Here is a 12,518-nt window from a genome sequence, read left to right on the forward strand (position 1 = left end):
TGCATTAACTACAATGCATCTCTATCCATCTGTTTAATTCTTGCCATCATTCCGTGAGATAGAAGTGAGGAAAGTAATGAGTAATGAGCGCAGTCCAAAAAGTTACAAAGCTATCTAATTAACTCAAGTCCAATGTCCTCTCTCAGCCACAGCAGCTGTTAAAAACAGAATAACAATTTTATTATCTAAAAAAATGAATCTAGTTCTTCACGTATTGAGATTTTGTACCTAAGAACTTCTTAATCTAAAAAAAAGTCTAAGCCAGGAACAGTGGCACATGCCGGTAGTCCTACCTATGGGAGAGGCGGAAAAGAGCCCAGGAAGTCAAAGCCAGCCCAGGCAACACTGTAACACGCTAGTTCTTAGAAACATAAAAATTGTAAGTCTGTAACAATACCATAATTTGTTAGTCATCTGTTTTAGGGCTGCATTTTAAAACCCACTTAATTCTGAAGGACACTCATCAAAAAAGTAAGTGTTCAAAATATTTTTAATTTCTATTTTATTGTCAAATATAAAAGGGGTGAAGAAAGAGGTTCCAAATGTGGCCACAGAACATACTCAATTCCCCGCAGAAAGTGTAAGGCAAATGATCACAAAGGAATGCAGTTGTCATTTGTCAAGTAAGTGCTTACTAGACAAGATGGTGAGGTCTACAAAGGCAACAGTCCTATATATTTATTACTTTTATCTCCACCTCCCAGCCTAAAGTTTTACTGTAATAGGATTGCAATAAAATTATGTAGAATGAATAAGGAGATCAAATCATAAACCCATCAATTATAGACACCGTTTTTACCTCTCCAGACTCTTAAGGATAAAGTAGATTTGTGTCCTTAAAGAATAATTCAGATGGCCAATAGCAGCGACTGTGGTTTTATAAAACAATCATTCTTTTTCCCATAAGGGGGAGAAACACATGCTAGCTCTCTGTGTGTGTACCAATTTCAGTATGTACAATAGTAAAAAAAGAAACCACAGAGACAGACAGATACAGGATGTCAGAGATTTAGCTCAACTAACTATATGCTGGTAAAAATACAGAACACATGTGCACAAGGCTGTTCACTACAGCACTATTTGCAATGGAGGTGCAGGGGAGTGGGATCTGAAAGAAAAAAAAACATGCATTAATAGGTCACTGCTGAATAAATTAGGGTATAATAATATGATGGGAGTAATATGCAACTATGAAAAAGGAATAAGGCATATATAAATTATATATACATATATAAACCTCCAGAATGTATTTTTAATTAAAAGTAGAAAAAGAGTGTAGGGTGAATAAAGTTACACATTTGCTATTTTAAAAATGGTAGGATGAACTTTAAAAATTTAAATTTTATATATTTAATTGGGAGAAAGGAACAGAGATGAATACAAATGAAAGTTAAGCTTCTTTCAAGAGATTTTATTTTCTAGATGTTACTTTCAATGTATGTAAAAAATTAATTTACAAGTAAAACTTAAAATTTAAAAATATTTAAAAATAATCAGTAATACAGGTAAAATGAAACAAAACTTAACAGGGTATAATCACACAAAAGGGAATTATTTGCTGTTGCTTTAAAACAGAAAAACTTGACTATTCATCCCAAATAGAATTTAAGGGAAGATAAAGAGCTGGAAAAAAAATCTTCAATTACTAGCTGGAGGAAGTGGTGCTGGTATTATTACTCCAATCTATAGCAAGTGTTGTGTAGAATGAGTTAGTAATTATAGTGCAGTCATTGAAAAATGGAATTTTCAGGGTAAATGAAAGGCAAATATAGATGTAAGATTATCATGATTAAGTAAAATACCTTTAATTTTAATTGAAAGTATCAATATGAATTTATGGAGTAACTCTGGGGGTAAAGTAAATACATTATACTCTTGAAAACACTACCCACGTATTTCCTAGCTCTGCTCACTAACAAGACTCAGAACAGTATCTTGTAGCAACTAGTACTTCCAGCATTCAGACTCAGTCTTTTGATACCATTTCCCACTGAAAGAAGAAGGTCTCCTTAAAGAAAAGACCGATTCCAAGTCAGAAGAAGAAATGTATTAGATGAACCTGTAACATTCAAGCAATATTAAGACTCATGTAATATGCTTTAAATAAACAAACAAGAAAACTCCTGATTGGTTACTTGTAAAAATGCTATGGAACTAATTATATATTTTGGTAAATGAAAAGAAGGGATCAAATATCTGGTCTTTTATATAAATTTTATCTTAGAGTACAAGTAAGTAATATAGGCAAGTTTCTCTTTGTGGAAGCAATCTACCTTCTAAGTTGGAAAGAAGTAACACTGAAGTATCAACACTTTATAACCCTTAATGAATTAAGGAACGTAAGTGATGGTCATCAGCGGCCATTAATGTCACAAAAAGAAAAGGCATTATGTTCTTCCTTGGGAAAGCACCCAACACTACTTATGAAGTAATTTTGACTCTGATCAAAAATGTACTTAATCACCAACTATCTAATTACCAATTTATAGGATTATAGGGGAACCAGAGGAACATGTTAGAGCCACTACGGAAATCTAAAACAGTGAAATCCAAACCAGGAAATGACAAGTCAAATAACCTACTTTCTTTAACAACATGTATAGGGGAGGAAAGAATCTACAGATTAAAAAAGAAACATTAAAAGCACACCAATCATACATAATATACAAACCTTAACTGGATGCAAAGTCAAACAAAGAAGTTTAAAAAGAAACTGTAAGATATATAGAATATAAACAGGTATTTAATGATGCTAACAAAATACTATTTATCTGTATAACAGCATTATAATTATATATACATATTATAATTATATATACATACATATGCCCTATCTTCTATGTATACATATTATAACACATAAGAAAACGGTATTTGTAATTTGCTTCAAAACAAAAAAGGAAATAGAGAATAGCACAGAGGAGACAAAAGTGGCTGGAAATTGATCTCTGAAGCTGTATGATGGGTACATGAGAGTTTATTATTGTATTTGTTGTGCTTTTATAAATGTTTGAAATCAACAATAAAACCAAATGTTTCAAGTGACTAAAGATCCTTTAAAAAACAAATAGTTGAATAGAAAATTATCTGACATATGTTAAGAAGTACTGGAAAATAGAGATAAAAGACTAATCTACAAAGAGCTAACTAAATTTGATAGAAATCACTATACCCTTCTCTTTTCGAAGGAGATTTTGCCAATCAAGAAAGACATTTCTAACTTCTGAACTACTTTTATAACAAGTATTTTACCTGCTTGTTTCATAGTTATTTGTATAATTTTTTCTGCATGTAAGAGGAAAAATAGAACATTTTATTAGGCATCAGATTATTGTGTAATCATTTAGGATTTATTTCCCCAATTAAAGAGGGGGAACAAACTAGTAATACTATATATATATATATTCCCCCCCCAATGTCCTCAACATGCCATGTTTTGATGACGTAAGACCTTCTATTACTTCTACTTTTAAGCCCTCAAATGTTCTCACATGTTAAGTCATTTTATGCTATACTGTAGATAGAAAATTGGAACCTAAGAAGAGACGGGATTATGACTTTTCTAAAAGAACATAAGTAAGGAGAAATGTTGGGCCTCAAAACTAGGTCTTCAGGAACCAAATTTAGGGCTTTTCATAAACATGTCACTGCTCTACACTGGCAATAATAAAAGCTACAGTATAGGCAGATCCGAACTGTCATCCTTCTAAACAAAGAACTCAAGGATTTCTCTAGGTTTAGGGAGTTCAAAGGGATATAATACTATGCCAGTTATCTAGAATAGGATTTGCTATTCTAAAACCAGAATAAAGTATGCACTTACAGTAAAAAACAAAAACTATCTCTTCTAGTCTTACTGCTGTTAATTTAACTACAATCTCAACCAAATTTTGATAACCCCAAATACCATGATGCGAGAATCAGTTTTTAATCCCTACCACTTAATTCAGTAAGAGTCCTGATCTACCTACCAAAATAATCTAGTTACCGAAAGTTCTAAAAGAACTTTTATTAAATGTTTCTGCTTTGGTATTAATTTTATTACTATGAAGTTTAAAATTATAACAATTGAGAAAAATTTCAAAACGAAACAAGACACTGAGAATGATGCCACTTTATTTTCTAATTTCTACAAAGAGTAAAATTTAAATATTTAGATATCTCAACTTTCAAACTTAACTCCTAATTTTCACAGTGCCATAGTTAATAATGTTTCTAAATGTCTACCACTTTAATGACAATTATGCTACTCCTACCTGCTCCACCATAAGTTCTATCAAATAAACAAGATGGCACTAATATTATACACTATAAATTAAATAATACCTCTATATGCTTAAAGCTGCCAAAGTTTAAACTTCTGCTATAGATGCAATGAATATATCTACAAATGTCAATGAAACTTTACATACTGGCATGTTTGCAACTCTGTAATTTCATGTGAATTTATATGATATGTTCACTTTTGGATTGTGACAAAATAAAGATACTAGAAATGAAACATAAAGGTGTATGGTTAGCAGAATTAAAATCCATAACTGTCTGTGATTAAGTTCACCTCAATTTATCTGAGTATCTTTAATATGACTAATGACTCTGAAAAATTTCTATTTATTTGCAGTTATTTCCCTGAGTATTAAATGCAAATAATATGGTTAAAATATAACCAATATTCTCTCTGGTTCATGATAAGTATTTCTGAAATGGGAAATGGTTCCATTTTTTACATACCTTGACATAGATCACAGGGAGCGTCTGTTTGGCTCGACTATAGTGTCTGGCAACTCTGTACACTGTTTCTGGAACGTAGTCCAGCACCAGATTAAGGTAGACCTCATCTTTCTGAAAGAATTTATTCAAAAAACAGAAACAGATTAGAAACTAGTCTTTAAATAGTCAAGTTAGAGTAAATTTTCTATGCAGCCACATATTCAGATTTTTAAGAAAAATATTTCATTTTAATTACACAAAAATTACTTTGGAAGATAACAGTAACAGTAAAAACAAGTACATAATACCTTATTAATAGCAATCCTATGTTAAAAACACAGCCATTTCAATACCTCTAAGATTACCAATCATATTTAAACTACTATTTTGGTTACTATGGCTTTAGAGTATGTATCTCCTATCATATAACTGCACACTTTCTAGGCTGAGAATCAATATCCTCACGTCCTTTCAGGAAAGGCAGCACAGCAGTAAGGACAGCATTGGGGTGGGAACTGAGCAAAGGATTTCTAGCCTCATCTCCGTGCTCAGTTGGTGTATGCAAGTCATTCTCTTTAGGCTTTGGTTTCTTCAACTATAATATGAAGAGTTGGACTAGAAATTCTTCAAAATATCACTAACCTCCACAAAAAAGATTTTATTGTTACCAATCACCTATAATTAGTAGAACAACCACAGGTATTCTATTATTAACTGAAACAAAAAGAGTACTTGTAAGGCAGTGCAATATACTCACAAGCTTGTTAAAAGGTCATATATTTAAATATCCATTATGAGCAAGCCCAACACCAACCCAAATCAGGAGAGAAAAAGAAAGGAACTCTAACCAAGCAGGAAAGAATAGAGTACTCCCTTTTACCCTGTTCACACAAATCAGTAACTATGAGGTAGGCTGAAGAAGAAAACAAAGTTGAGAATCACAACTGGCTCCTGAGTGGGAAAAGCTGTAGTGAAACAAATTTTCATGCTCTCATAATTTAAAATTGTATTATCTAGCAAACTGAAGTGAAGAGTTCCCATTTTTCGTAATTTACTGAGCATTTCAGATAGCTCCACTCCACAGAAAGTAAGTTGCAGATATGAGAGACATCTGAATTGAGTATTGAAGAATCTAGCTTTTATTTATTTACACAGGGTGCAGTTCAGGCTGGCCTTGAACTCACTACATAGCCTAGGCTAGCCTTGAACTTGTGGCAATCCTCCTGTCTCAGCCTCTTGAGTGATGAGATTACAGGTATGAGCCACCACCCCGGGCAAAAGCAGCATTTTAGGCAGAGAATGTCAGGTATTTTATCCCAGATACTAGAAGTAACTAAGACACAATGGCAGCTTCTGTGCTGCAATGGCAGGAGTTGTGACCGTGACCTACAAAACCAAAATTACTCTTTAATAAGCTTGTGTTTTTTGTACAACTCTGGTGAAAATCAGCTTTTTGCACAGTCCAGGTCTGAAAACAAAGAGGTAGAGATGTCTATAAAGAAACCTACAATTGTGCTGATTGGCCTGCTTTAAGTCATCAAGAAATTCGATTGCCTCACCACTAAACGACACATCTGCCTTATTCACTTTCCAGACTAGCACCTCATTTCTTCTGTTCTCCTCTAATACCCCTTTCTTTGCCCATACCCTCAGCCTAAGAACCTTGCTTACATCATAAAATGAACTTATCTCCACCTCAGGCATCCATTTCCATAAACTCTTCCTTCACTTCTGTAATTAGAGATAAGTTGACTAGTCTTTTCTTAAGCAAACATTACATTAAGCTACTTACACAAAAAAATAAAAACAATCTTATTCTGCTTTTTCAGTTATTTCTGGCTCAAGAATGGCCAGATGGGAAGTAAGGAAGAAATATGAAGCAATTAATTTGTTATTACAAAATCTCTGGGCATAAAAGTTAAAGAGAGAACTGGGAGTTGGTAATTCAAGGAGAAGTAAAGACAGAAAAAAAATTCCCAACGTGACATCACAAGCAGAAAATTCTACACCTAACTTCATGTGACAAGTAACACAGTCAAAAGACGGGCAAATTAGAGTGGTGGTATTTGCAGTCCAAGGTATTTGGGGGTTGGAAGCAAAAGGCTCAGGAGTTTGAGGTCAATCTGGGCAACACAGTGAGTCTCTGACTCAAAAACAGATAAACCAAAACCAAAACTAAAATAAAACACAGGTGCACTGATAATTTGTATAAAATTACCCTCAGGTTATATCTATAAATTTTATTTAAAAATTAAATAAATTTTATGTTTAGAATTGAGTATCTTCCCCAAGATAGCTCATGATACACATGCAAATATTCCAAAATCTAAAACACTTGTGGTCCAAAGCATTTCCTATAAGGGATATTTGACCTGTTTAAGTAGAATTCAAGGAATGTGCGAACATAGATGTCAAAGCTATTTTTTTGTAAAGTGCTAATTGCAAGGTATCTTTAATAAACCATTTGACAAGGTTAATCATGATATATTTATGAACAACCTGGAGATATATATAGCACATGACTACAATTTATTTCATAAAGTTTATTTCACCTCCTAGGAATAATAAGTATAACAGTGTAGGCAAACCATGTAATGCAGTAAGGGGCAAGGGCTGGTAAGGTAAGGGAGAAAGGAAGGAAGGATAAAAGGAAAGAAAAGAAGGAAGGGGAGAGAAGGACGGAAAGAAGGAAGGAAGGGAGGGAGGGAGGGAGGAAGGACCAGATTATACTAATCAAATAAAACAAACACCACGGAACAGATCTGAGAGTTTACGACCTTTGACTTCAACACAACGGCCTAAGACTGACACAAATGTAGGGAGAATGCCTTAAAATGGAAGATTGAATAAGAATTTTATAAAGCCCTACACTGAGGGGCTGGGGATTTAGCTCAGTGGCACAGCGCCTGCCTGGCAAGCGCAAGGTCGTGGGTTTAATTCCTGGTATGGGGGGAGGGAGCCTTACACTGAAATCAAAGTATCTGTTTATTATACAGAGAGTCCAGACACAATTCAAGATCAAAATTGGCAATAATGCATTTGGAAATAAAATGATAGCTATAACTAGACAAAACTGAAGTCAACTTGAGATACTGCTAATAAAAAACAATGCAAATTTCTCATGCAGCAGAATGTGTACAGATCAGTAAAGATAATTCTATTCTAATTTGAACAGATCAGTCCTCATCTGACGTATTCATGATATCCCTGTTCAGGCAGCATATTTTATTCATAATACTAGCAAGGAAGAATACAGCAAAGGAAAGTTAACAAAATGACATCTGCTTTAAGGTCAATGCTCTAATTTACTATAACAGAAGAAATATGGGGGTTCAAATACATGTTATCATGAAATTAACAAATGTTTTAATGTAAATTAAATAGTCACAGGAATAATCTCTAAGAGGAAAGTGCTCAACCTCAGGAAATAGCATATACAAGAAAACTAAATTTTAACAATTTCAAAATATGTTTCATTTGGAGGGTCTTAAAATAATAATTCAGGAGGCTAGAGGTACAAATATTTCAAGAAGAAAGAAGGGCCAAGATTCAGTATTTCAGCAGTTATAATTTTTTGAAACATTTGAGATCTGCTTTCTTCTTAATGCACTCTGTCTCATACTACCCAACTGAATTTTGCAAAATTCACAGATCAGTTGTAAATTTTAAAAATCAAAGGCAACACATAAAGAGTATGATTTCAGATGCCCAAAACACTTAGTTCCCTATCATAACGAGAAAGTACTAACCTCAAAGAGCTGTTACTGGACTTCCAAAACAAGCTAACAAGTCACTACAAGTTCTTTCAAAAGAACCTTCTATTATACAAAGTAGATCTTATTTAGAAACTCTCCAAAAAGTTACATGATGGGTCATTTAGGCAGCATGTTTTATAATGGCTCCTTTTTCTTAGTTACCACTATTATCACTATTCTTTTTTTTGTTTTTGGTTTTTTTTTTCCGGTACCGGGAATCAAACTCACAACCTTGCGCTTGCCAGGCAAGCGCTGTGCCACTGAGCTAAATCCCCAGCCCCAATTATCACTATTCTTTAATCAGTGATCATCGTTCCTTTACGAACTCCACATTGAAAGCATACACAAAAAAACTTAACTGACAAACTTTTGATCTCACCTAACAACTCAACAACAATAGCAAGGGTAACTCATCCCATCTCTGGAAAAACAGAAACTATGAGGATGCTCTTATGCCCACTTGACTTTTGAGGTCAAGGAAACACAATGGCTTAGGCTCCAGTTTTAGAGAATCAGGATATATCTGTCATTCTAAAAACCTCAAAGGATGCAAAGCAATGTATCGAATCATAATGAAACATTTAATATAGCACCAGGGAGGCGAGATCCTCCTTTGAATTGGGTCAAGAAATTTTGGCTGGGAAAGAACTTCAAAACAGTTTTCTTTCCTTTGATGGGTGTAACTGATCGGCAAGAGAAGGGAACAGTTTAACAATAAAGGTGTATAGATTAGGGAAATCTTTTTGCTTGGAAAGGTGGAGGACAAATGGAAAATGGAGGAAAGCACTGAAAATACAGTAAGGCAGGCTTTATCCTTGTTGTATCTTAAAATAACACCAAAATTCTCAATTTTTTTGGTACTGGGAATCGAACTCATGACTTTGCGCTTGCCAGGGAGGTGCTTGTGCCGCTGAGCTATATCCCTGGCCTAAAAAGTTTCTTGTTAACGACGTGACAAAAGCACTGATCTGGTTTTTGTTTTTTCATTTTTAAAATACTGATTTCCCGGAAATCAGTAAGAAAACATCAATATTCTAATAGAGAAATGGGAAAAGGTCATAACCAGATGATCATACAAATGGGCAACCAAAAAAAGATGTACAATCTTACTCATAATAAAGAAATATAATAAAACCACAATAAACTATAATTTTTCACCTACCAAACAGGACAAGAAAATTCAATCTGTGAAAACTAAGTATTAGAAAATGTTAATGTCTAATATGCACAATATGATTCTGATGAAAGCCCAAATTCATGCAACCTTATAGGAAGTCAACAGGTTAACATACTCAAAAGTGACCACACACTGACCTCTAACTCAGTGCCATTACAACGAATTACATGTATGAAGTGATTGTGTGCATATGCACGCAAAAGATGAGTGAAAATTGGTGAAGAGCAAGGAATTAAAAATTATCTACATATTATGTCTTACAGTGCTACAAAATAGATGACATGCTAAAAACAAAACAAATCAAAAGCTCACATTGATAGGAATGTATTAAAGAAACATGAGAGCTGGCTTAAGAACTACCAATAGCTGAAGCACAAGAATTTGATCAATAAGATTAATGCACACGAATGTACAAACTGACACAAATAAATTACTAAACTGATTAATAAATAGGGAAGAACTCCCTCATGCAAAATTTATAAATCCAAAATAATTTATGTAGATCTACTATTACTAAAGGAAAAGGAGTTATAGGTGTATAACTTCCCCTTTCAAGGCGTAATCTGCACACAGTTGACTTCCTTGCAAAGAATTCAGTCTGGAAAGAGGAAAAGGGAAAGCAAAGAGCTGTTCCTTCCCCCTACTACCCTATCATCTCCATGCTAAGGAAGCTCTACCCAGGCACTCAACTGTAGACACACAAAACCAAGAAGATCACCACAGCTTCCAATCTAGGGTTGTGGTGGAATCCAGAGAGGACAGGTGGTTGGTACCCTTTCTTTGCTCCAGATGCAGATCTCTACTCTACCAAAAGAATTGTTTCCCTTCCTAAAACAGACATTTTTTAAAACAATGAAGATCTTTTGGAGAATAACTGAAAGGAGGGTGGCAGGTCTATCATCCAAGCGAACAGGCAAGGCCACCAGAAGCTTTTCAGTGACAATCAAGGAAAGATCCAAACGGAGGCTATTTTGGATCTTAGTCATCTCTGCAGATAGTAAGGATGTGTGCATGAGCTGGCTTGGATCTACTCTGGGAGTCTGAGCGGGATGTGGGGCAGATTTGAAAGGACTGCTCTACTTGCACACAGACCCATCAACACAGTAAAGAAGCATTACTGGCACACAGTCTTTGATCAAACACCGACTGAACAACAAGCTCTTTTACCCAAGAGCTTCAGGAAGGCACACTTAAAGTAAAATCACAACCATATCTGGGAGACTGGGAAACCATGAGTGACCAAGGCTGTGCCTTTTTGGGAGCAATGAGAGAAAACCCTAATTTACTAGTCCTCGCTTGAACATGTGGCAAGTAAATGTGAACTCCCTGTGTTATGATAGCAGTCTCCAAGCCATACACATACTCACTGGTAAGAAAAATTTAACTGACTAAGGAAACTTAAGAACCTTTGACAAATAAAAAGAAGAAAAATCTCAAATCAACAACTTTAACAGGGTTTGGTGGCACATGCCTGTAATGTCAGCTAAGGAAACTTAAGAACCTTTAACAAATGGCATAAAAAGAAGAGAAATCTCAAACCAACAATCTTAATTTAACAGGGCTTGGTGGCATATATGTGTAATCCCAGTTACCTGGGGATGGGGGGAGAAGGAGAAAAAGAACTAAACCCACAGCAAGCAAAAGGAAGGAAAACAGTAAGGATGGGAACATAAACAAATGAAATAGAGAATTAAAAGAAAATTGAAAAACAAAAATCAATGACATCAAAAGTAAGCTCACTGAGGGAAAAAAAATCAAAAACATTGACAAATCTATAGTCCTACTGATCAGGGACAAAGTGAGGGGAGAGGGTGGGGAGAGAGAGGACTCAAAGTATCAAAACCAAGAATGAAGAGGGATATCACAACTGGTCTTCAGGAAAAGTAATTTTATGGAAATTTTAAGGAAAAGTAACTGTATGCCAACAAATAAGATACCTTAGATGAAATGGGCAAATTATCAAATGGACAAAAGAAGACATACAAAATTTAAATAAACCTATTATAAGCAAAGAAATTGAATTAGTAATTTAAAACTTCCCATAAAAAGTACCTCAATATGTACAGATGGTTTCACTGGAAAGCTATCTGGCAACATATAGACATGACTATACAGCATGACCAAACATAGAAATGCAAGCTTTGACAGTCAAAAACCAGCTCACAGTAGTCCTTCCTTACCTTAGTTATCACTTTCCATGGCTACAGTCAAAAGCAGCTGAAAATGTTATCTGAAATGTAACTTCTAAATTGAGAATTACTCAATTCTAAACTGAGTATTACAGGATGAAATCTCACTTAGGATGTGGGTCATCTTTTTGTCCACAGTGTCTAAGCAATACACTACACCTGACCATTAATTACTTAGTAACTGTCTCAGAAATCAAGTCAACTGCCCAAGTACAGTGAGTAGTACCATGGTTTATGAACATAATTTGGGGAAGATGGCTGTAGTTGTGTTTGTCACCTGATGTGGAGTTTGCCAATGGAAACAAAATTCTGCCAAATGTTTTTGTTTGTGAAACAAATTGTTTGCAAATAGAAGCATTTGTGAACCAAAGTACTACTGTACTATTGTGTTCAAGGGTTATGTTACAATGCCTACATCATTCACCTCACTTCATCTCATGTAAACAATGTGTCATTTCACAGAAACTGCATCATCCAAAATCTATGATCACAAGAAGGGTGAGTACAAAATGAGATATTTGAGAGGGAGGGAGGGAGGGAGACGGAGTGGGGCAAGGCAGGATAGGAAAGAGAAAATTCACATAATTTTTATTAGTATATTGTTGTAACTAATTTTATCTGTACTGTTAATATCTTACTGTACCTAACTTATAAACTAAACTTTTCACAGGTATGTAAACACATGAA

The 12,518-nt window shown here is 34.6% G+C and overlaps 1 protein-coding gene across 3 annotated transcripts in view; it reads right to left on the bottom strand.

Moving 5' to 3' along the window:
• Positions 1–12,518, bottom strand: part of Gsk3b (glycogen synthase kinase 3 beta) — a 181,166-nt gene that overhangs the window by 66,153 nt on the left and 102,495 nt on the right. For all 3 annotated transcript variants that reach the window (XM_005386460.2, XM_005386461.2, XM_013515157.1), the window contains exon 4: positions 4,732–4,842. In XM_005386460.2, the coding sequence (XP_005386517.1) occupies positions 4,732–4,842 (111 nt within the window). The remainder of the gene's footprint in view (positions 1–4,731; positions 4,843–12,518) is intronic.

This window comes from Chinchilla lanigera, unplaced genomic scaffold, assembly GCF_000276665.1.
Source record: "Chinchilla lanigera isolate Chin_1 unplaced genomic scaffold, ChiLan1.0 scaffold00026, whole genome shotgun sequence".
In the NCBI taxonomy this organism is placed as follows: Eukaryota; Metazoa; Chordata; class Mammalia; order Rodentia; family Chinchillidae; genus Chinchilla; species Chinchilla lanigera.